At 35.4% G+C, this 26317-nt stretch overlaps 1 protein-coding gene across 1 annotated transcript in view; it reads right to left on the minus strand.

The window, feature by feature from the left end:
- LOC100369144 (beta-secretase 1-like) overlaps positions 1 to 24162 on the minus strand; it is a 38486-nt gene extending 14324 nt beyond the window's left edge. The window contains exons 1-4 of the mRNA XM_085499405.1: positions 23658 to 24162; positions 6536 to 6624; positions 3049 to 3265; positions 1452 to 1571 (exon numbers count right to left, since the gene is read on the minus strand). Coding sequence (XP_085355531.1) covers positions 1452 to 1571; positions 3049 to 3265; positions 6536 to 6624; positions 23658 to 23927 — 696 coding nt within the window. The 5' untranslated portion in view covers positions 23928 to 24162. The remainder of the gene's footprint in view (positions 1 to 1451; positions 1572 to 3048; positions 3266 to 6535; positions 6625 to 23657) is intronic.
- Between the last annotated feature and the right edge of the window lie 2155 nt (positions 24163 to 26317).

The raw sequence follows: 26317 nt of genomic DNA on the forward strand, positions 1-26317 counted from the left end.
ACTTACCATAGTATCACCCATCTCAGACACAGACCCTACTGTGCCACATAGCTGCAGTGCAAATGCAGGGCTGTGTAGGTATCTCACTTACCATAGTACCACCCGTCTCAGACACAGATCCTACTGTGCCACATAGCTGCAGTGCAAATACTGGGCTGTGTAGGTATCTCACTTACCATAGTACCACCCATCTCAGACACAGACCCTACTGTGCCACATAGCTGCAATGCAAATACTGGGCTTTGTAGGTATCTCACTTACCATAGTACCACCCATCTCAGACACAGACCCTACTGTGCCACATAGCTGCAATGCAAATACTGGGCTGTGTAGGTATCTCACTTACCATAGTACCACCCATCTCAGTCACAGACCCTACTGTGCCACATAGCTGCAATGCAAATACAGGGCTGTGTAGGTATCTCACTTACCATAGTACCACCCATCTCAGACACAGACCCTACTGTGCCACATAGCTGCAATGCAAATACAGGGCTGTGTAGGTATCTCACTTACCATAGTACCACCCATCTCAGACACAGACCCTACTGTGCCACATAGCTGCAATGCAAATACTGGGCTGTGTAGGTATCTCACTTACCATAGTATCACCCATCTCAGTCACAGACCCTACTGTGCCACATAGTTGCAATGCAAATACTGGGCTGTGTAGGTATCTCACTTACCATAGTACCACCCATCTCAGTCACAGACCCTACTGTGCCACATAGTTGCAATGCAAATACTGGGCTGTGTAGGTATCTCACTTACCATAGTACCACCCATCTCAATCACAGACCCTACTGTGCCACATAGCTGCAATGCAAATACTGGGCTGTGTAGGTATCTCACTTACCATAGTACCACCCATCTCAGTCACAGACCCTACTGTGCCACATAGTTGCAATGCAAATACTGGGCTGTGTAGGTATCTCACTTACCATAGTACCACCCATCTCAGACACAGACCCTACTGTGCCACATAGCTGCAATGCAAATACAGGGCTGTGTAGGTATCTTACTTACCATAGTACCACCCATCTCAGTCACAGACCCTACTGTGCCACATAGCTGCAATGCAAATACAGGGCTGTGTAGGTATCTCACTTACCATAGTACCACCCATCTCAGACACAGACCCTACTGTGCCACATAGCTGCAATGCAAATACAGGGCTGTGTAGGTGTCTCACTTACCATAGTACCACCCATCTCAGTCACAGACCCTACTGTGCCACATAGCTGCAATGCAAATACTGGGCTATGTAGGTATCTCACTTACCATAGTACCACCCATCTCAGACACAGACTCTACTGTGCCACATAGCTGCAATGCAAATACAGGGTTGTGTAGGTCTCTCACTTACCATAGTACCACCCATCTCAGACACAGACCCTATTGTGCCACATAGCTGCAATGCAAGTACAGGGCTGTGTAGGTATCTCACTTACCATAGTACCACCCATCTCAGACACAGACCCTACTGTGCCACATAGCTGCAATGCGAATACATTGTCAATACCGCTACTTGTAACGTAAGAATCAAAGAACGGGACCACTGATGAATCCGGCTAAAAAAAACAGATGAAAACAATATCAAACAGCTGTACATGTCTGTAGTGGAGCTACCTATTGCAAAAATAACCAATGGTCGATTGCGTTTAAGCTTTTTTGGCTTTGGTTACCATGATGACTTTGCTACCTTGTTGTAATTTTTTTCATCGACAAAAAAATTACGATTGAATGTTTAATTTTCTTCCAAAATCTTCAACCAAATTTATGGTAAAGTTATTTAGCAGTGATTTATTTTCTATTGACTTCTGTCTTTCTACATTAAACAAATATAAAATTTATTCTATAGGTCCAAATAACAGATATTAATTTATTTTTTCTGAATATCACTGGATTAACATTATTTTATACCATGACTAAATGCTAGCAATGGTAACAGATGTTTCCTTTGAATATATTCAGGCTGACCATGAACATTATATACTTATATTACAGTCAGCAAGAAACGTTTCTCTTTGAAATGGAAACTACTTCTATATCAGGACATATTCTCTCAATTTGTATTCATTACAGCAACATTTTATTTTTGAAAAAAAAAAAAAATTTTTTATAGGTGTGAGCAAATTAGGTTGAAATATCAGAAAAATATCTTCCAATCACCTATTTAGACCTGCATTTTTTTTGTATGACAAACTTTAAGGTAAAGGTGAATATTTTACAAATATTGGCAACCTACCCTCAAAATGAATTGGGTTTGTCTAAATGAGCACGGACGTCATAAATCCTTGGGTTATCAACAAATTGTTTTATATCAAGTGATTGTCTAAATTAGTATTCTCCAAATTAGGGAAAGATACATGCAGTCACTGTTTCGGGATGAATTAAGTGCCTTGCTGACAGTAAGTGGTGCATTGCTGACAGTATGTGATGCCATGCTGACAGTATGTGATACCTTGCTGACAGTATGTGGTGTATTGCTGACAGTATGTGATGCCTTGCTGACAGTATGTGATGCCTTGCTGATAGTATCTCATGCCTTGCTGATACAATGTAGTATGTGATGCCATGCTGATAGTGTGTGATGCCATGCTGACAGTGTGTGATGCCATGCTGACAGTATGTGATGCCATGCTGACAGTATGTGATGCCTTGCTGACAGTATGTGATGCCATGCTGACAGTATGTGATGCCATGCTGACAGTATGTGATGCCATGCTGAAAGTATGTGATGCCATGCTGACAGTATGTGATGCCATGCTGACAGTATGTGATGCCATGCTGACAGTATGTGATGCCATGCTGACAGTATGTGATGCCATGCTGACAGTATGTGATGCCATGCTGGTAATATGTGATGCCTTGCTGGTGATATGTGATGCTTTGCTGACAGTATATGTGATGCCTTGCTAATAGTATGTGATGCTTTGCCTACAGTATGTGATGCCTTGCTGACAGTATACGATATCTTGCTGACAGTATGTGATGCCTTGCTGTAGGTATGTGATGCCCAGCAAGATGGTACATTGTAAGACTCACCCTGGAAATCTCTTCATAAGCCAATCCCAAAATTCCTTCCCAGTTTGATCCATTAATAAAGAAATGTTCAGAATCAGTTATACTTGCAATGTTGACACGTGCAGTTGCATTTGATACACTTGCGATGGAAACAAGATCTGTCCCCAAGACTCCATCCCACCGACCTTGAGTGTAAGGAACATGTACTGATGTTCCCAAATCTTCATACGTAGATGAGCTGAAGTAAAACAAAATTTTAGATACACATAAAGTGAGTGTCATATGCAGAATTTATAACCGATATGTTGGTGCACAGTGAACAAACTTGCATGATTATGCAATTTTAACTAACAATGTATGCAAGTTATATTCATCAATCAAAATCATGGTCATCTTTAGTTGAAAGGCAATGGTCGTCATCTAGCATTTCAAAAAACAAACATGAGAATTGTTGCATGGGACCCATGTCAAACAGAAACAGCACCCTCAGTAGTAGTAGTTGTACATGCATCTGCTAGCCATTGGAAATGGATTAAGATGTATATTCTGGTTAAGAAGTATGTTCCACAATAAATTTAAACCTTTTGACTTTTTATATTATTGTTTTTGACATCATAATCAAAATTTACAGACAATGGGGAAAAAAACGTTTTAAAAAACAATGGTCATTTTTGCTGGGCCAAAGTGTCTTTTTTTGTCATTTTGAATATGGTTTATATATGATAGGACTATATGACTAGCTTATACACGATATATATTACTATATGACATTAAAGCAAGAGACCTTATTCTAAAATTGCTGCCGAAATCTTGTCTAAATCAAAAGTCATGTGACGTATTTTTGCCCACCAAGGAAATGTTCTATTTTTAGTTGTCATCATGTTCGACTGACTTAGGTAACTATGGTTACATAATGGAAGAGATGGCTGCTGGGAATGTGATCCTCTAGCTCTCAATGGAATCTTGACAGCCATTAGAAAAGATTAATTGAACTTCTCGTACTCCAAACTGAAATTATCAAACAACGCAGAGTACGGTATTATTGAAGTATCAAGTTATGGTCAGAAAACATATTTTTAATTGGAAAATACAAGCTTTGTCCTCGCTTAGGTCTCACACCTAATAACACTTCATACCTTCATCTTCAATCAATGCAGTATCTGTAAAAGTCCCTGTAATTACCATTCAATCAATGAGTATTTTTAGACTTTATTTGGCTGCATATGACTGCACAATAAATGAATACATGCATATACGCATTTATTCAGTTTTTCACAAGCACTTTTTATGAGTGTTATGGTGTGTAACTTTAATGTAGAATTATGATAATCTCAAATCAAACAATTTTAAATTTTCCTTGAAATCTCCATCGATTCTAGTTATACTTAAAGCGCGGTGGTCGTTGTGCAGCGCGTGTTCCAATTTCATGTAAATAAACAATGTATTTTATACGCGTTGTATACGTCGCTATGAGTCCCATATCGAACAGGATGCGACACGACGACTGCCGTCCTTTAATCAAAAAGGCCAAAGACACTAGAGAATACAGGGACAGGCAACTGTGGCAAACTAAAAAGGGAATAGAATTATATTCAGTGCAACGTCTCTTAGGTTGGGTAATAAGCATTCATTTCAATGCGACATGTCTAACTTCATCTGTATAACACTTACCAGCTAGTTATGAAACCCAATAATACGGATAGCATATCTTTGAATCATGCAATGCTTACAAAGAAAATGTCCACTCAACTTTAACATTTTCTTTGATTTTGTGTATGTAAAACGATAGAATCAAGTTGTAGGTGAGCATAGTGGTTTTGACTCATTCTTCACAAACAAACATTTTTTTAATATTTTGAATCAGCCAATGCTAAATAACCATATAAAGAAAAATCAAAAAATAATTAAAATGACAGACTTTACCTGCAATTCAATGGCAAAAGTATTTTTTATACCAGGATTTTTAAAAAGCTGGTTTTAAAAAAGGTTTGTTACAAACTTGAGGTCACGATACATTGTGTTGTATCTAATAACAGCTGAGTACTAACCACTTTTCAAAATGGCCTCCAGACAACAGATGTTCATAAGTTTTAACAGCATTGTAGGGCAGAAATGTTACATGCTTTCAAATATTATAAACACAGTAGGGAACATTTATTCAACTGTTTAATACCCACTTAAACACCACAATGGATCCTGCTATGACAAAAATGAATAAGTTGTTCACTGTTTTCAATCGCACTAATGAAGAATTGGATTATTGTCTCAACATGAGTTTATCAGCTTTCAAGTTGTTTTGACACATCACAGACGCTAAAAGTGATTTTTGCCACATCATTGATGCCATCAAAATATTTATTTTTCTCAAAACGAAGGTTTGGTAACATCAAACATATGGAAATTGTGAAAATAAAGCATGAATTTATTGATTCAATTGTCTATAAATAGAACCAGAATGATGTAATTTGGACTTCTCTAAAAAATGTTAACCATCTACCGGGCTCTCAACCACCCTTGATAAATCTAACATGGAGTCATACTATGCAATGCTACTATGAATCATTGAATTCTAAATCGACTCACTAAAATTTCTGTTTTTTATTTTTGACTCGCAATATTCACAAACCACTGTATGTTAGAGGACACACTGGTTGTCCATATGCATATTGCATGGGGTCTATCTCAAATGTCAACTTTTTTTGTCATACATGTAGCAGTCTCCATGATGGTGTTTGAGTTGGCAACCTATGGCCAAATAAAAACATTGCACACACAGTGTGGGTCCAGTTTTTAAGTAGACTTAATATCTGCCATCTTCACACACACAGAATTAAATTGCCTAGAATTATTCAATTTCTTCACACTGGCTTTATTAAACTATTATAATAAAATACTGGGTATTTGAATTATTTAGTAAGTTGTATTATAACTTATTAATATACATCTGTTACCGTAAAGTAATAAAGCATAATTTTGCGGTATTTTCCGGGGTATTTTCATCCTACCATATAGAGAAATGTGAATACAAATATATGAAATATAAAAATATGGAATGATTACGCGCGTAAGCGTCCTCTAATAATAAAATCAAACATGGCTGCCACAAGAGTTTGACCGGACTCCACACAAAGAAGTTCAATGATTCTGTTCTAAACTTTTCAAATTTCGGCATTCCCATGATGTATTCTTGGAAGGAAAAGAAGTATAATAATAAGGTTATTACAAGTACACTCAGACAGTATGCTTGTGCATTGGTTGATATTGCCGCTGTAGTGTCTGAGTACTTTGAGGTATTCTCTTAATAACCTCATATTATAACATAACATTGTAATATATAACTATTTTTAAATTATTATTAATATAATTTTACCATATTTTCATTATCAGTCAAAATGTCAAAGAATTGCATATAAGTTCCTTACAAAATTACTTATAAGGCATTTGAACAGAATGTAGATAGATTGTAACCATGGCTACACTGATCAAAGATTCATGTGTCATAACTTACTCTTCTCTTTGGAAGAATCTTGTGATAAAACTATTAGGTGTAGATGCCACAGCAAAATTACTACTGCCGGTGTCAACAAGAACATTAACCTGCAACAAACAAGAACATATTTAATTAATAAATTCATATTTTTTTTAATGTTTGACGTGTCATTGTGAAAAACGTATCTATTTTAAAGTATTGTAGCATTGCATGAGACTTATATGCAACATAATGAGATAGCTCTGTCATATTATGTGATTTGGTAAACCATCCATCATCCACAACAAATACATTTTGTTCACAATATTAGTTGTTGGAAAGAAAATATCCCAATTTATAAAACATTTTTTGTCTTTATCACTTAGACTTAAATTCAAATCTGAAAGCCCTTACAGATCTTACAAGGGATTAGTATGAGAAAATACAATCTTCAAATGATAACTTCTTTTTGCACAGAGGTTAAACCTGGTTCTTCAACCTTTTCACTACCATACTTTCTTGCCCAAATTATTCTGCACTTTTTTCTTATATTCTTCAATATTTCCGGAAATGAACCCTAATTTTGGAGCCAACAGACAAAATTTGAGTGAATTTTCAGTTTTTACTCAAAAGTTTTGGCTATTTTTGTCACAATCTTCAGAAAGTGCAGACTATAAACAGAACTATTTTGTGATGAAAAAGAGAACAGGTGGTGAAAAGGTTAATGTACAGTGATATGGAACACCCACATATTCAGTAATAAAAACTTGAGCCTCCAAGGTAAAAGGTGATCACACTCCATTACACAAGGTTAAACAGGCTCAGTGATATGAGAGAAACACACCAACCACAATTCAGTTTATCAATAAATATTTATATATATTGATCAAAACAGAGCCTGAATGTTGAACAATTAACAGTTTTACTAAAACATTTGCAATTTGTTTAACTTCATGGGATTGTGTTGAGACCAAACATTTTTTATTTTGAAAAACAGATCACCAACCTTGTTTTGAATATTCAAATTTTAGTATTTTTGTAATTTTGTAATATATACATTATGTAATGTAAAGACACTTTTGAATTCACACTAGGCTTTTACATGACATGCATAAAAATGTAATTATTCATCAATAATTCAATAAAGTTACATAATGTGCAATCCCTCATTTGAATACAAAATTCTAAGCGACAATTTGGTTGATTTTATCTTTGTTCAATAAAAAGAGATGAATTTGATGAGTCCTCACAAAAAAGCTGTCAACTTTTCGTTTTTACACTGGAGGTTAAAATAAAGTCTGTAGAAACTCAACATTATAAATGCAATTAGCAAAATATTTTCGGTTTGCAGTCTCTTGAGACCACTAAATATACAAACATAATGTAATGTTATCAGACGTTTGATTGTGAAAAGAATAATAATTCAAACGTGTTTATATCACATGCTCATGGGTTTTTTACATTGAATTAATCCCTTCACTGCCCACAGCTCACTGTGCAGTTCAAGGCATACACACTTAGCAATCACTCTCCATCAAGATATTCACTTAGTGCTAGATGAAAAGCACACAGTGAGCTGTGATTGCAAATTTGTAGTAATTACATGATGCTTCATTTAATTAACCAATTCATACATCACTATGACTACTGTTCAAGTATTAAACCAGGTTACACTGACACTTGTTCAATTATGTGCAATTTAGAAATTATTGATTATCTGGTCTGGACAATTATAAATACTCATGAAGTCCAAGGAAAAAAAAAACAGTGTCTGGGAATATTTGCTTTTTAAAAATATATGTAGTGCCATTTTTTTTTTTTTTAATTATGGTTTTGTGGAAATGAATAATAATGATAACAGTAAACATTTGCTGATTTTATTTATTTTGCCATCACACATGACAACCAGAATGATATGATACTACTACTGTATTAGTTAAAATATTCATGAAATATTTCAAAAGATATAACACATCAAAAGTTGGGAAAAGCCTTGTATACATGAAATTACTAAATAACAAGTCAAAGACATGACATCTTCATAAAATATAGTCGTTCAAAAATGAGAAACTCTCATTGCTTTATTGGCAACAATATAAAATTGCACCATTGGGCAGAAGAAATTTGATTTCTCAATTGAAAAGTTACACAATTGTCGGTGGAAACTAAATCAAGTCCTGCCTGTTGAACAGTGTTTGTTTGTTCCCATCATCTCACAATTGTTATTAATATTGTACAATGTAAATGTGAAATGTAAATGTGAATGAAAGTTACATCTGAATATGTAATGGTAGATTTTTGACATTAACCTGTGCCAGACAGATTGTGTTATTTTCATTTCAGTTAGCCATGGTGGTTTTCAGGAGACGATGTGTTAAAATCTTATTACATGTAGTATGTACAGTGTATATGGGTAAAAAAATATCTGTGTACACATATACATTTGGGGTATGATGCAAGGTGAGTCACATTTTGTAGGTGTTTTTTTTGATAACTTAGGAGGTAATAATTCAAATGAAGGCCAATTAGGTTAGTGATTATTCTCAAGACTACAGGATTTTATTTTTAGATGCAATGTCAGTTCACATTACTGACATGCAAGTATGATGAGTAATATACATTTAGCTGTTCACAATGTAATTCTACTTTGTAACTGACAACGAGGTTTAGTTGTACGGTAGTCTGATAGATTTAAATCACATGATGAATATCTGTATTCAATGATCCAGTATTAGGATTCTCCATAAGGTCCAGAGAAAGTCAATATGTCTTCCAAAATTGATATGCGTGCCTGGTTATTGTATTTTTATTTCAAAATCTCATTCAAATGGTACTATACACATTATTATTCATTTGCCCAGACAGTTTCAAGTGAATTTTTTTTTTGTGTGTTTTTTTTTCTTTTTTATATAAAGTGCTTTCTAAAATTCTGACAAAAACCTAAAAATTTACCATTTTATGTGTCGCCTTTGATAATCAGAAACCCAGATATTTTTTTTGTCAGAAAGACAGATATTTTTTTAACGACAGACAGTGACTAGAGACACAATGTGATTTGCATAATAATTCATGAGTTATTTTTGATGAGAAACATGAAATGACAGTTGTGAAATTAACATCAAATACCCTATCACCCATGCATAAACTGATACTACTCTACGATACAAAAAACACAACGAATACTGGGAGACTTTATCCTACTGCTAAGTGTGTGACAAAACATTTCATCACATGACCTCAATAAACGACAGGAATATATGTACAAATATTCATGCACAAATACGCCAAATTTCCTAATATGTGACATTCACGTATTTTAACAAATCAGCTGGAAATTCAATCAGTTTTTATCATCAGTAAATTCCATCACACTTCATTATCTGCATCCATGGTGACCATGGCAACCACTAGGAATTCAATTATCCTGTGTTTGCTTTCCTTGTAATTCTGATTTATATGGTGTTGCAGTGTTTGACTGGTGCTCACCGTTTAATTTATTTTTACTCTAGACTAATTATACACAGCTTTATTACGTCTAGGTTAACATTTACTTAGATTTATGTCGACCAACAATATCACATTTGTCCTTTTATTTAGTACTTTAATTTTTCCTTTTATTACATACGTACATTACATCAAATAAAAAAAGATATCACACAACAATATGCTAATGTTACATGATGTCAATACATAACGGTACACTGTACAAATGTTCACACCAACAGCAACATACAAAGTCCAAGACTCTCAGACGATGTGAAACCAGTCAATATCAAAGCATTACTTGGAGAAACCAGTCAATATTAAAGCATTACTTGGAGAAACCAGTCAATATCAAAGCATTACTTGCTGAAACCAGTCAATATCAAATAATTACTTTGTGAAACCAGTCAATATCAAAGCATTACTTGGAGAAACCAGTCAATATCAAAGCATTACTTGAGGAAACCCGTCAAAAAATGTAGCAAAGCATAATTTCATCCACTATTAATGTAACCTAGTCATGCATATTCTTTGTTGCATTCTGAAATGTTATTCCAAACTTGATTTGACTTCAACAACTTTTTACTTGTAATAGAATCACAAAGTGGCTGCCAAAACAAATTGTTGAAGACAATTTGATGCACTGGAATCACTTAGTGGCTGCTAAGACAATTTGCTGCACTGCATCACAACAAGGCTGACAAGACAATTGGATGCACAAATAAAAATAAGATTAGTTTTCATGAAATGACTTCTAAATCTTGCAATCTCTCAAAACAAACTCAATTTTATCAGAGTCTTATACATTACAAGCAGAGGTATTATATTTTGTTATCTATACATGTATATTCAAATCAAATCAAAAATATACATTAAATGGAAGCTTACTGCCATTTATGAGTATCGGTAGTACATTGTAGATCCAAGTAGAAACCAATTGGTCGTCCCCAAACCTTGGTGAGTGTACACTATACCTTGGGTGAGTGTGCCACAGATTCAAAGGGGAGACCAAAGCCACTGTACCTTCACTGTACCTTCAGTGAGTGTGCCACAGACTTAAGTGAAAGACCAAAGCCAATGTACCCTGGGTGTGTGTACCACAGACTCCATGGGAAGGCCACATCGACTGTACCCTGGGTGTGTGTGCCACAGACTCAATGGGAAGACCAAATCCACTGTACCCTGGGTGTGTGTGCCACAGACTCAATGGGAAGACCAAATCCACTGTACCCTGGGTGTGTGTACCACAGACTCCATGGGAAGGCCACATCGACTGTACCCTGGGTGTGTGTGCCACAGACTCAATGGGAAGACCAAATCCACTGTACCCTGGGTGTGTGTGCCACAGACTCAATGGGAAGACCAAATCCACTATGCCCTGGGTGAGTGTGTAACAGACTCAAAGGGGAAGGCTAAAGTCTCTGTCACATAGATTAGTGTTCCACAGACATGACGGGAAGGCAATCCATTGGCCAAGATCCATTTTCTGACATATGCGATGCAGGTAAATGTGTTCCATAGGGTCTGGTTGATTACGTATTAATTGTCCTTAATGCCAGGATGATGAGACTATGGTCATATACAAAACATGGAATATGTGAACAAATGTATTCATCATTTGCAATAAGCACATACAGTAAAATTTATAACACCATATAAAATTATAACATGTTGGTTGTCTAGCACAAAACATTTTAGTCGTCATCAAGATCTGACATGATTGTACACATGCAGGTAAAAAAAATGATTTTGTTTTGTTTTTTCGACACAATAGTTTTTTAGTTGTGATTTGAAATGTTTGAATTTGTACCAAAAAGGAAACCAATGTTTCTGAATACAGTTGTAAACAAAGTAAATAATTCCAGAAAACAAAAATACTACATTGTGTGCAGTAATGAGTTCACATGACTACACAAATCACAATGCTGACAACACATACTCAATAATGTAATAAATTTTATCTACATGTTCCTTCCTGCTCACTTTTACAATCTCCATAGCATGGTTGCTTAGCAACCAAGACGAACATATTGATTGACATCTATACATATACAAGTAACCTGTAGAATACTGTGTGGGTAATATTTTTTATATTGATTTTTGTTGCATTTGCAGCAAATAGTTACCAAACAATGAGAAATCTATAGGATTGAATATACCACACAGCTGGCTTCACATGCATTGTTCATAGTTCATATGGTGCTTACACCAGGATTTAATTACAGCACCTAGGCGGTATGTGGTTACAGCTTAATGTTCGAGTAATCGCAAGAAATTGACATGACAATAGAAATTCATTAAAGACTGCCACTCCCATGGAATTAACAGCGAGTGAAATTCCTGGGATTGAAACATATATTTTGAAGTCACTGATGTAGGCAACGAATAACTGCAAGTTGACATAAAGACGAGGTAGTTTATTTAATCAGTGGTAAACTAGAGGCTGAAATTATAATTAATTTGTTTATTTCAATTTCTCCTGACGTCAAATAGAATACACTGGTGAAACACGGTAGTAACTGTGGGTGAAAGGATGTTTTGGGGTGTAGTTTACATTGTATATGGAGTGGTAGGGTCGGGTGTAATGTGTTCATTTCCAACTATTATGAAGTCACGTAGAATTTCACTTAATTTATTTTTGCTGACATGTTTTCAAGCATTACATGTGAATCTAATTTTCACTGCACTGTGTCTCAATATAGTATGAGGGAAATGGCATATTCACTGGAATTTATTTCAGGGGAAAAATGTTTTCAGTGATAATGAAGTATTATGACAGATACCCTCCCCGTGGCTTTCATTGCGTATGGAAGTTATTTTCACAAGTGATGCGGTGTATCCTGCTGCCGTACTTTCACGAGCGAAGCCACGGGGAGGGTGTGGGGTTCTGTTATTATACACATGTCCCATATTTGATTATTTCATATTAAAAAAAGAACGTGCAACAAACCGGGATAGAAATTTAGATCGGGGAACCCAATTGCCCATTAATATGCTCCACGACAGTGCTGCGACCTAGCAACGCTTGTCAGTGTAGAACGCGTGTCGCTGTACGTGTGAAAATAAAATAATCAGACGTCTAATTTAAGTCATTGTCCGAATAAATAACTCGTGGATGTTTAAGCGCGGTGGTCGTAGCACAACGCGTGTTCGAATTTCATGTAAATAAACAATGCATTTTACACGCGTTGTATACGTCGCTGTGAGTCCCATATCGAACAGGACGCGACACGACGACTGTCGCCCTTTAGTTGGGACCACGACAGAACCAGAACTTAAACTGGGCGACTACGATACACGGTTGATGATGAAGTTAAAAGTTCCTCCACAGATCTGTGCATTGGCAAACATGCCGTGCAACTGCGGTACTCCACTGACGGAATGACTTTCGTTGAAATCGGTCATCGCTGACTCGTGAGCTGCACACTACAACCTCGTTTGTGATGTTGCTTGCTTGTCGTGGATAAACAAGAGTCTTGGTTACCGGTTAAATTTTGCTAATTTGGCGTTGGTAATCTTTATTTGGAACTGAGTAACGCCGCAACGTCGCCAGCAGAAACCTCATGGTATATCGATGTTGATGGTTGCGGCTCCATATTAATCGGAGATTTTACTGCGGGTCCAGGCAGCGGGTGGATCTTCCGAGAGCCCTTCAAGATTTATAAAACTCAGATTCCAGGTGGTCAACAAACATTAAGTTCTCCCAATCCTAGTATTCTATGTGATGTACATCTAACATGCCAAAAATGCTGGTGAACGATTTGAACCTGACAAAAATACTTGAAATAGATACCAGGAAGGGGAGGGGGGTAAAAGAAAAGTTATATAACATTTTATTATTCAATAACTTATTAAAATACACAAGTTTGTCCAACTCCCTGTGATACAACACCTCAGACATAGCTCATTGTACTCGGCTGGAGTGTGGGCAAAAAGTTACTATTTGAATTTTTGATATCTTTTTTCATTAATGAGAAAGTTGACCCCGAAGTTAGAGTAACTGTTCAGCAGGAATGGCTTTTTAACTCTTCTGTGATTTTTTTTTTGGCTTGGCTGATTTTGTCACGGTTCATACTTGACAGGCAGGTCGTACCATCACTAATTGGAAAAACAATCCTGACCCACCGCTACCATGGCAACAGCCAGAGTCTTGTAATAGCAGTGCCCAAATGATCATGCCTTTTATTTTGGCTACGTTGCGCACTGGTAAGAGATCACCGGCGCCGACATTGTTACCACTGTCAACGGAATCCCAACGCAGCTTTGAACTTTGAATAAAATGTAAATGCTGCTTCCAATCTAGAAAATACTATCGCAAAACGATTGGAAATTATACATTTAACGGCTGAATACGTCCTAACAATAAAATAAAGTGACTTCTAATGACTGCCATGTTATTTTGCAAACCTCGTATAAGGTGCCCGGTTTTAGTTATAAACAGACGTTAGCTTCACGTTCATGTCCCTTCCATGATAACAGCCGAAAACATATTGCTTGTTTTTTACCGGTTTTCATTGGCAACCGAAGTATTTTTATTTTGTAAACAAATTTTTGTCTGCTATTTTTATTCAGTTCAAATCGTTCAGCAACATTTTTGGCATATTAGGTGTACATCACATGGAATACTACGATTGAGAGAACTTGATGTATGTTGACTGATTTTTATCATAGTACGAAGTACCAGGAAGTTACTCAGTTCCAAATAAAGATTACCAACGTCAAATGAGCAACATTTGACTGGTAATCAAGATTCATGTAATCCATGGCTAACAAGCAACATCACAAGCGAAGTTGTAGCATGCAGTAAGTCATCCCGTCAGTGGAGTACCGCAGTAACACGGCATGTTTGCCATCAGCATTGTATTCAAACGAATCACGTGGTGTGCCGTTCTCGTTCAAACCCTGGATTCGATCAATAGGGGAGTCCCATTAAAAAAACACATTGCAAATCATGCAAGTTCAACATTTTCAAACCAATATACTAAAACAGAAATGCTCAGAGATGTAAATGAAGGATAGATAATACTTTTCACTATACACATCTCTGTTGATACTATTCCTCACATATTCTACTCCCAATTACTCCTGCGTAAAATGGACTAGCCTCTTCATGTTGACATTCAGACTAAAATCACGTGACAGGCTGTTAAAATTGGCTGTTGCATACTCTTTCGCCGGTCTGGAAAATGTGTTTAATTAACTCACATTCAAGCAACAATGCAGATTTCCCAGTGGGAGTGAGACTATTCAAACTCTGCCACTAAAAAATAGGGGTGTTTTCAGCAAAAAACGAATAACCCTGGAATACACACAATATACTGAATTTCGGAACAAATCGTGCATTACTTACAGCAGCAGAATACCACAGAAATATCAGACGAAACATGAAAACACTATATATTGTATTTCAGCCTGAACCCTCTATATTGCAATTCAAGGAATTAACCCCATATGTGCATCCATTTCCCACCTTGGTATCACCCACCCCTGAAAACAAACTCTTAATACCACGCTGAAGCGTTTGGTAAAAATATGGGTATTAGGACTAACCTTCCTACATACATTATACAGACACAAGAAGGGTTCAAGCCCTTCGTGAAGATATGTTGGCAGAAATTATAGAGGTGTGACTATTCAAATTCAGAATGGTTGGCTGTCTGTTAAAGTGTTGAAGCGCGGTGGTTATCGTGCAGCGCATGTTCGAATTTCATGTAAATAAACAATGTATTTTTCATGCCTTGTATACATTGCTATGAGTTCCATATCGAACAGGACGCGACACGACGACTGCCGCCCTTTAAGACCATCCTACTGGATAACAAAGGTAGTCACTGTCACTGTTAATTGAAAATAAAGTTTATTATTATACATCTGTCACTGTAAGTTACAGCATGCCATAATTTTGCGGTATTTTATGGGGTATTTTCATCCTACCATATTAGAAAATGTGAATTCCAAATATGGAATAAAAACAAACATGGCTGCAACCAGGGTTTAATCGGGCTCCACAGAAAGAAGTTTGCTGATTCTGTTCTAATATTTTTGATTTCGGCATTCCCATGATGTGTCCTTGTAAGAAAAAGATGTATAATAATAAGGTTATTACGAGGGTACCACAAAGTATGGACTCAGACGCCATTGCATTGACTTTCGCTGTATCCTCATAATAACCTCATATTCACAAGAGACTTCCACTATTTCTTCTCTGTCCCCGAATCTAACTAGATGTTCAGGGAAATCTTGACAAATTAATATTCAAGTAATTATTATATATTTTTAAACAATCAGTATTAATATATTCATAGTTGTAAATTGCCAAAAAAATTGACATTTGCTAATAGTGAAACAAGTTTAGTGGATCCATTAAATGTATGATTTTTTTTCACTATAGTTATCTTTGAGCATTTCATTCATCTTAGCAAGGGATGTTATTATAATTATAACTATTAATATCATTCAGTTGAATACCACAAGTACATATCACAAGTCTAGTTTCCATGACAACAAATTCAGAATTACAGTCTGTATGTTTTTCCATTAGATAAGTTGCATTGCATGAAAGGATTGGAACCACAGGTAATATTTGACATTTAATCACAGCTTCTCACAATGTTTATGAAATCCACTCGTAGTGACAAAATCAAATCTGTTTTCTTTAAGGAAACCAAATAGATCTCATTATGTTGAACGGGATTGACTAACGAGACTATATTTTTCTCAGCATGATGATTTCTAAATATTGTAAATCATTATCTTCAAATACTGTCCTTGCAGAACTACATATGTATACAATATCCATTAAGCAAGGGAAAATATTAAAATATGAATTATACTAAACCAGCAATTCTTTTTTCTGATTGGGCGAGGCCATGTTTTTAATTATGCAGGCCATAGTAAAATACATCATATACCACAGTTTTTCATGTTTAGAAATTAGTCCCATATATGAATAACACAAATAAAAGGTAAATCAGCAGAAATAATATTTTCCGATACTAACATTGAGCACAATAAAGAACATTGCAACTTTTGGGCTCAAAAAAAATGAATGAGAAAATGTTGTAACAGTTGTTTTTTCAGGATTATGGAAACAATTGGCCAGCAAGCAGCCTCTCAGCTGAGATAGTTCTGCTGTTAGCAATGCACATTTCAATTAAAGAACTGAAGATATCATTAGAAAATGAACAAATCTGAGAGAGTTCTACCAGAGGTATCATATGTATATTATCAAAGCAATTGGATTTGCTATTTTCAACAAGAAGTCAAAAATATCACTTTTTACCAAAAATGACAAAAACATTCATAAAAATTAGAGATTAACAAATATCATCAAGAAATAAACAAATCTAAGAGAGGTCTATCCAAGCTACATATACACCAAGTATCAAAGTAATTAGTTTGAAGAAGAAGTCGAAAAAGTAAAAAGTTGATGTGGAAGGCAAACGAAGACGACGGATAATCACTCATATAGTAAACTCCACTCAACAAAGTCAACAGCAGAGCTAATGAAAATCACCTCTGTCAACACGATTTAGAAAAAACAATTTTAAACAGTCTCCTATGAATTGCTTTGCATTCCACACAATGTAGTTATCAAAACACAAATTACAATCACCAACTGAATCCATAACCTAGTTTTGTATCGTCATTGCTGTTTTGAGAGAGATGCTCAGAATTACAGTTCCAGTAATTTAAAAATAATTTGTACAGTTCCGAACAAAACTAGAAAATATACACCTAAGATGGAATTCTATTGACCTTAAAATGCAATCTCTGTCAGTCTTGAATGCAGTCATTCTGAAATAACTGCTAAAACATTCTGTGTATTTTCATACAGAGTCTACATGTCAATGGATCTGATCTCTGTATTGATGTTGAAGACTGACAGCTTCTTTTTTTTTCAACGTCTTACGCCAGAAACTTCTACAACTGCCAAGTTACACATACATGTTTTTGGATTGAAATAAATCAAAATTATTAATTATATTGGTGTTTTATTTTTAGTTTATCATACCATAACTGTAGTGGGAGACTTTCATTAATGAAAAGCCCATTTTTTATGATGGATTGTTGATATCACTTTCATCTCCCAGTATTACCGTAAAATCTGTATTGGAAGGAGCATCTCTAATAGAAGTCGCACCCATTCTTTTTGAATAATTGTAAATCAAAAATTCATCATTTCTCATAAGTGTAGATGCTCTAATAGAAGCTGCATCCCCTCTGTTGCATTGTACCATTTTAATAGAAGCCGCAGCTTCTAATACAGATTTTACAGTACTTTTAAAAAGTCCATAATTAAAATAACAATTAAGTTCATCCATCTGCTGTCTACTCATTCATCTATCTATCCATCCACTCAGTCATTCATCCAAACATTCACCCAAGACTAACATAAAATGTCTCGTAATTTTACTAGAAGTGGACTATTCAAGTCACAAATCACTTGGTATGCATCACTAGATGAAAAGTCAATCCAAGATAATCCCAATATCACAGATTTAGAAGTCATAAGTTACAAACACGTCAGATGGTCTTAGGATGGGTAAGAGTACAAATAGTACAAATGCAGTAAGATACTTATCACAAGAATATGACATAACAGGATAGTACCCGTATGTACGAAGATAGTATGAAAAACATCAACTCAAAAATACCAGCAAAGTAATATCAGGCGACAGTGACGACATTTCAATCACATTTTACATTGTTGAAGTGTCCCTATAAAAGAGTTTTCCAGTTTGACGTAAATATGACGCACATTGTCCAGAAAATAAAAGTGACAAGCATGTCTGTACAGATTTTTATGGATGGATAAATTCCATTGTTTTCCCAGCTGATGTAACAGCAATGCTGATTGGCTACTGTGAATGCCACCTGATGTAACAACAATGCTGATTGGCTACTATATGCATGAATGTTGACCTTTTCATCTATACCTTAAATTCTACAATAAAAAATCATCACAGTGTTCCAGGAGACGTAAAGTTGAAATAAAAGTATAAGGGAACTACAGTAATTCATTTCGCTTAAAGAAATTTTTTATGATCTACTAAAATGTGCATGACTGTAGAGAGATCACATATATGATCAGACGTACAGCATTTTACACTAAGAACCAGCCAGTATAAAACAAGCCAAAATGTGTGATATCATGCACCATTGAGTAAAATACTCAACACATACTAGTGGTACATGTATATCCTAACTCCACTCAGTGTGCCATATTAGACTCAGAGTTCATTCTATGCAATGGTGTGACTCACACACTATCTTATCCAATATGGCTATTCTCGTGGGTGGACATCCGAGCATTTTCACCACATGGAAACCATCACGGTGAAAACAAAGGCCGAAAACTCTCAGAAAACGGTACTTTGGGATGGTTGTTGATGGGTGAACAGTGTAACAAGATTACCTCTGCTTGTGTAATGCATATAAATTTGATTGTTCAGGATTACTTCTTAGTTGAGTTCCTGTTGTTTTCTCGAGTTTTCACCAGCTCTTCGCTTTGCGTTCCTCAGTAGCGCACTCAGAGCCCATAGAAATACGTGGTACAGTGGTGCGCGTCTTAGCAACGTGGAACGTCTTACGACGTAGCTCCGCCCCTGAGGATAGTGTTATACATGTAGTACTGGTGGATTAAAAAATATGAATTTAAAAAAATTCTTGCAAAAAAAATATTCACTAAGAAAGTGAATGAAAAATGTTTATACAGCCATCCACAGAAACACATTCAGTGTTGACGTGATATATCCTTGAGATTAAATAGGATTACCAATGTACTGGTCTGTGATAATTAAATATTGATTCTGATTGTGACCAGAATTCACTAAATAACGATACATTATTCCTTTAGTTGTAGTCATTTGTGATTTTCTTTCAATTTGATAATATTAATTGAGTAAATTAAAAATTTAGTTGACGTAGTGACATAGTCGCATTGCCTATAAGATTAACTGGGAGATAAATATTCATATACACAACAACACAATCACATATGAATGAAATAAACAGAGTATACTTTTGACTTATTAAAATGTATGTCTATAGAGATAATTAATATAAGACTTGTGTTACTGCAAAATATCACTTTTTAACAAAAATTACAAAAATATTTACTTACTTCTAAATTAGAGAATTGAAAATATCATCACAAAAAGAACAAATCTAAGAAAGGTTTATCCTAGTACACATACACCAAAGCAATCAGACTTTTAGTTTTGTATGAAGAAGTCAACGGACAATAACAGACAATCACTCAAATGATAAGCTCCGGTCAACAAAATCAAAAGCGGAGTATAAAGTATATGGGAGTTGATGACACTGACATGCTTATTGCGGCCACACGGAACAAGAATTTATAGAAATCAATAACTCATATGAGATTAAAAGAGAGAGATCAGCTTCAAAAGGAACATATCAATAGTATCTGTTGTAATAAGGGGCATGTAGTCAGACACAACCATGAAAAAAAAACCAGACCTTTAGGCCTATAAGTGTGCTTGGTTTCGTAGAATTTAGTAGAATTACCTTAAGCACCAGAACTAATCAATATCCCTACTTTACTTTCACTTACACAACAACCTTTGACCCCCCAAACTACTAGTACTTATTTATCTGAAACACAATAGATGACCACAAATTACAACAAACATAAAGATCACTGACCGCTCAATACAATGAACACAAGGTATATTGTTATTGGGCCATTCCAGTTTATATCTGCACCCCCCTGTTGATGAGCTTGCGTGTTTACTTCATACAGGGTATAATTTCCATGGGTGTATAAGTCATACAAAGTTTTATTTTCAAATCACCATTCACCATACAATAATGGAAATCCAAAACTATAGTTCCTACTTATGGTGTTGATGAGTTCCATTGTGCCACCATACAGAGTAGGATTTCCAAATATAACTCTCATCATATGCTAATTTACCAAGTTCAAAATTTTATATTTGATAATTATGGAAATCCAAACTAGTCCTGATTTACGGGGTTGATGAGCTCATTCGTGCCACCATCCTTATTTAATTTCAGTAATAACTATTTCATACTGGCCCAATTTTGTTACCATAACTGCCTGGATTTCCAGGATTTTTTTTCCATACTCGTCTGGATTTCCAGATTCTGTTTCTCCATATACAGTTGGAATTCCGGGGTATTTTCCCCATCATACAGTGCTGGGAATCCGACCACATCAACAGGGGGGTGCAGATATAAACTGGAATGGCCCATTGGGTGCATGAAGGTACTCAGTATTTATGGAAAATCCCACAGTTTACTCACAAGTAAAGAATAATGAAAGATGGTCATAATACTACGAGTGACAACGCTTGTTAGGGAAAGTTATGTTCTAGACACGAATTGTGCATTTGTTGGTATCTTGTCAGCTATTCATGTTCAAATCTATTAATAGAATGTCATTGCTATGAGTAACCAGGGCAGTTAATTTGTATTCAGACAACAGACTATCAACTCACTTGCTTATAATAAACATGTAGACAATATGCATCTTAGATAATTGAGTTAAAAACTTTTTCATCAAATCCTACATTTTGTAGCAGTGTGATTTTTACCAGACCAGGCAATGCAGGACTAGTACCAGTAACGATGACTTTTTCAAATGTTTTTTAACGATATATATCCCCTACATATCACTTGTTAGACTAATAGATAGCTGGGGAAAAACTTCATTCTAAATGTGTAGAAAGTTTCACATTTCTAATTCTGCATTTAAAGGACAGTGGTAGAAGAGCTGCACATGTGCAACATTGGTTTTGATAAACATTGATTTTATCTCAATCCAATGCGCTCTTCCAATGGAAATTTGCGAGTACAAGTTTTGACCAGGGCGTGACGTGTATTAATTACCGTTGATGACTCCTTCAATACCTTTCAATCACCAAAGAAATTAAAAGTTAAAACTTGGTAACATCTCGGCTTGCACTTATTGATCTGTGCAACAATCCAAGTCGCCATCTTTGTTCATATGAGATTCATATTTCATGTATGCGTGGCACGACAAGCATAGCCCTTCAAAATTTAATAATAAACATCACTGATATGCAATACACTGCAAGACATCAAACAATGAAACCAATATAGTATATACATTAGGTTTATAGACATAACATCCTTCCAATTGAAACTAGTTCGCAGCAGGTCCTAATAGCATCCTGAAAGTTTCTTCAAATACCAAACTACAGTGTTTAGGTCAGTAGAATAAACTTCCCCTATTTTGGAAAAAAGATAACTTGCCTAATTACTACATTTCTGTATGTTGAGTTAATTATAAAACTATGCATAGTCTTTCTATCTGATAGAGGGACTCTGAACTACGTAAACAATGGTTAAACAAAAGTAGGTCACACATAGTGTCATGTCAGGATAGTTGATAGCATTGTTACAAATACACAATGACATAGCTTTGTTTTACTAGCTTGATCAATCTATACATGAGATCATAGGAAAAGGTCAACACAGAATATTATATATTTCCATCAAACAATAACAACAAATATTAATGTTATGCCATATTTCATTGGTCAAAAAACAGAATGGCAGGCATAAATAAAGGTGAATATCTTTCTTGCATGTTTACAATCTTTTACCACCAAAACAAGATGTAATCCTAATATTGTGAATCAACAAATGTATTGATGCCTGGAATTATGAAAGTCATGTGATCACTGTCGAAATGAACAAATGTGCAAATTTTATTAACACCAAAACAGAAATTCAACGATTTAGGTAGAACTGAATTCATGTATTAGTAAATTTAAGGCACAGTGAAAACAATGCTTTACTAGTAAAATATGGACATCAACCTTTTTTTTAAAACAAGGAAAACAAATTGAATATCTATAAAACATGTCAAATCAACTTTATACATCCATGAAACATAGTTAGAACTCATAAAAAATAATGACCACAGAATAAGTTCATAAAAGTTCATGCATTGCCAAGAAAGAAATTAAGATATCAAAATGGAGAAGGAAATAAGACTTCTGTGATAACCAAAGATGAAGTTAGCAATAACGTTTATACCTGCTAAAGTACAAAAACGCTCAGTTTGCAATTGAAACATAAAAACACTAACTGAAGATAAATTGTTTAAAGGGAAACCTTCCAGTTAAGCCTAATCTCACAACAAATTTACTTTCTGGATTAAAATAACAATGGATAACAAAAGATAGATTAACATTGTAAACAACATAAACAATAGTGTCCCATGATTCTTTGGTGCAATCCATGGGATTGAGCGGTTCCCCTTTAATTTTTGTTACTAATTGCTGATAGTTTTATTAATAACAGTGTAGCAAAGTAAAACAATATAATTAACAAAATCAAAATATTTGTCTACAACTATTTATTTATATTATGTTTTCTAGATGTTATATTTTTGTACCACAGTGATGCATACAACACCAAATAAAATATTTATCTATCAAACGTCTATATTGTTATATTTATTGTACATACGGTTTTGTAATTTAAATGAAAGTAAAATTCGAAAGGACTAAACAAACTTGATATTTTCGACACAAAACGCCCCTTTAATTATTATTATTTTTTCAGATTTTTTATCAATTTCTTAGAGAAAAAGCGATGAAAAATCAGGAAGTGACTTCTTCTTAAATTAGTCAAAAAATATATTGGAAAACAACAGTACCTTTTGAGGTGGAGTGCCAATGTCAATTTCTATGTAATAACCCTGCCCAGGTTTGCCACGTAAATTGTTTTCTATGTCACGAATGTCCTTGTCTGTGTCATCGACGCCCGGTAGACGGTTGGACGAAGCTCTCACGTCCTTATCACTGTTACGGGCTTTACGAAGGGGTATCTTGAGTACATCACCTGCTGTCAAGCTGTGTATAGCGATCAACGTAGTCAGTACCCGTAAGATCATGTTGTCTGCTGTCACGATACTGTTGCGATGCATGAATCATCAGTGTATTGCCATCCTCGATAAACGACTCGTTTACCGGTTGTACTTTGTCAGATTGTGCTGTGAATGTATCACCAAATATCAGCTAAACGTGTCAGTACGAGTTCCTTAGTGTATTGTTGTTAAAGATACATTACTTCTAAACCGATTCTTGGCGGGTAAAGGACACATATGAGGCAATATACACGTGATGGGCGCTGAGCACAACCAGGAAGTTCGTCTTAAACAATACCATATACGTGACCTCCGTGAGGCCGTGGCGTCATCTGTCAAAATGAACTGTAGCGGGCGATATACACTCACATCCGATGCGCTAAATGGAACCAAAGAAGAAGGTACATGGCCGAACCCCCGGGGTGGAACAGAAAACACACACGCCAAGGGCGGTTGCAGGATGTTCAGTCAGTGGGGGCGCACCTTTACAGTGATGTCATCGTCACATTGCATTGTGGGGTGTACCTGTGTGAGTAATTACGGGTTTTGATGGTGCCCCTTCTAAACTTGCCGCTGCACACATCAGTTCCAGCATAAAATGTGATATTTTGAAAGCATTTTTACCCAACAATAATATTTCGGCCCGGAAATAAATTATAACCACCGAGTTCTTTATTCCAAAAGTCCAATTCGTAATATGAGACAAAAAAAATTGTATAGCATGAAGCGGTTACTAGCGATACTAGTATCTATTTTTTTTTTTTTTTTTTTTTTTTTTTTATTAGCCTTTGAAACGGCGCAAAAAGTAACATACAAGTCAACAACGATAAGAAAAAGAAAAGAAAAAACAATCTATAAAAAGCATTCATACATGTAAATCATTCAGTTTATCGTTTCTGAATTTTCATAGGCGGGTGAGAAAGTTTCGGATTTCGTTTGATGTATTATTTCCCAAATCCTTATTGATTACCCATAAAGCATCACTGAAGAGAAAATTAAATTTGAAATTAATTCCACCTGAAAAAAACTATATGTACAATAGTTGATTCTCCACCACTTTCCACTATTGTATTGGTCAGTGCTGAATAGAATTTACTTCTCAAGTGGTTAGTTGATTTGCAAAGAAATAAAAAGTGATAAACATCCTCCTTTCTATCATTACAAAGCTTACATACCATCTATACAATATGATTTATGTGGTAAAATTAGCGTTATAGATCGTCACTAAAATTGATTTCGAGACAGAATGTCTTTGTTTAGAAATTACCCATCATGGGTGTTATACTTTTATTAAGTTTTGAATAATTTTTAAGATAATGCTGAATCTAAATTTACTTCCAAGTAAGTGACATAATTTATACTACTGTAAAATATTTTATTTTCGCTTGGAATTAATTTTCGCTATTTTCGCTGAAGGAATAATTCAGTGAAAATAAAATCCAGTGAATATACCTTTTTTCCTATATTTTACATTCAACTCGTCAAAAATCAGTGAAAATAAATTCCATACAAAACACCCAAAAAGTCCTTTCAGTGAAAATTAATTTCAGCTAAAATAAAGTATTCTACAGTATATTGAAAGCATACCATGTACTGCATTTTGAAAAGAGATTTTCGTTGACATTTCAACAAGTTGAGTCGCATCACTCTTTGGTCAATTGCTGAGATATTTCTAACCTGCCGTTGTTGAATATTTGCATATACTTAGTGTATTATATTATTCCAGTTCGCGTAACGTATTTCGAAAAGTGTTCTTGCGTGACTTGTGCGAAATTCACGCTAACCCGTTGGCACGCGATCATCTATTTTCGTGCCGGGCCACTTATACGAGTTGGCGACTTTAAAAAGTAGCTGGCCCGAGTGTCTGTGGTGTATTTACCAGGAAAGACACAGACACTCAACGTACTAGTGCTGGATGAACATTATAAACGGTGTGTGTATTCTCGAACTAGATGGCCCGTGCTTTGAGTCCCGTTGTCATGGTAACTTAAGTATAGTTAATAAGTACACAAAATAATAAAACATTTACATGAAACATAACATTGTTTCCTTCTACGAAAAAGAAATAGAAACTACTATGACCTAACGAAAAATACCAAGATCAACTTGAACTCTAATAACTGATCATAAAACAAGTTGTAACGAATTAAAAGTTGTCTATAACTGTTTATAAGAGTCTATGTAAGGTAATATTCCTTCAAATATTCAGGTGAGCAAGCAATACACTTGGGTCACCCTGCAAACGGTTGATTAGTAATGTGCTTGTCCAACCGGTATGAAACGTTTATTGTAAGATCTGCCCGAGGAATCTGATGCAGGTTCAGATGAACCACGTCTGTAAGAACAAATACACCTTCTCGTTTTCTACACACAGTCATCATTCAACTGCTACGACAATTTTTTTTTCACTGTGCGTTTTGATTGTAACAGGGAGGGACTGTGGTTTGAGT

This window comes from Saccoglossus kowalevskii, chromosome 5 (genome assembly GCF_978046115.1).
Source record: "Saccoglossus kowalevskii chromosome 5, keSacKowa6.1, whole genome shotgun sequence".
Taxonomy (NCBI): Eukaryota; Metazoa; Hemichordata; class Enteropneusta; family Harrimaniidae; genus Saccoglossus; species Saccoglossus kowalevskii.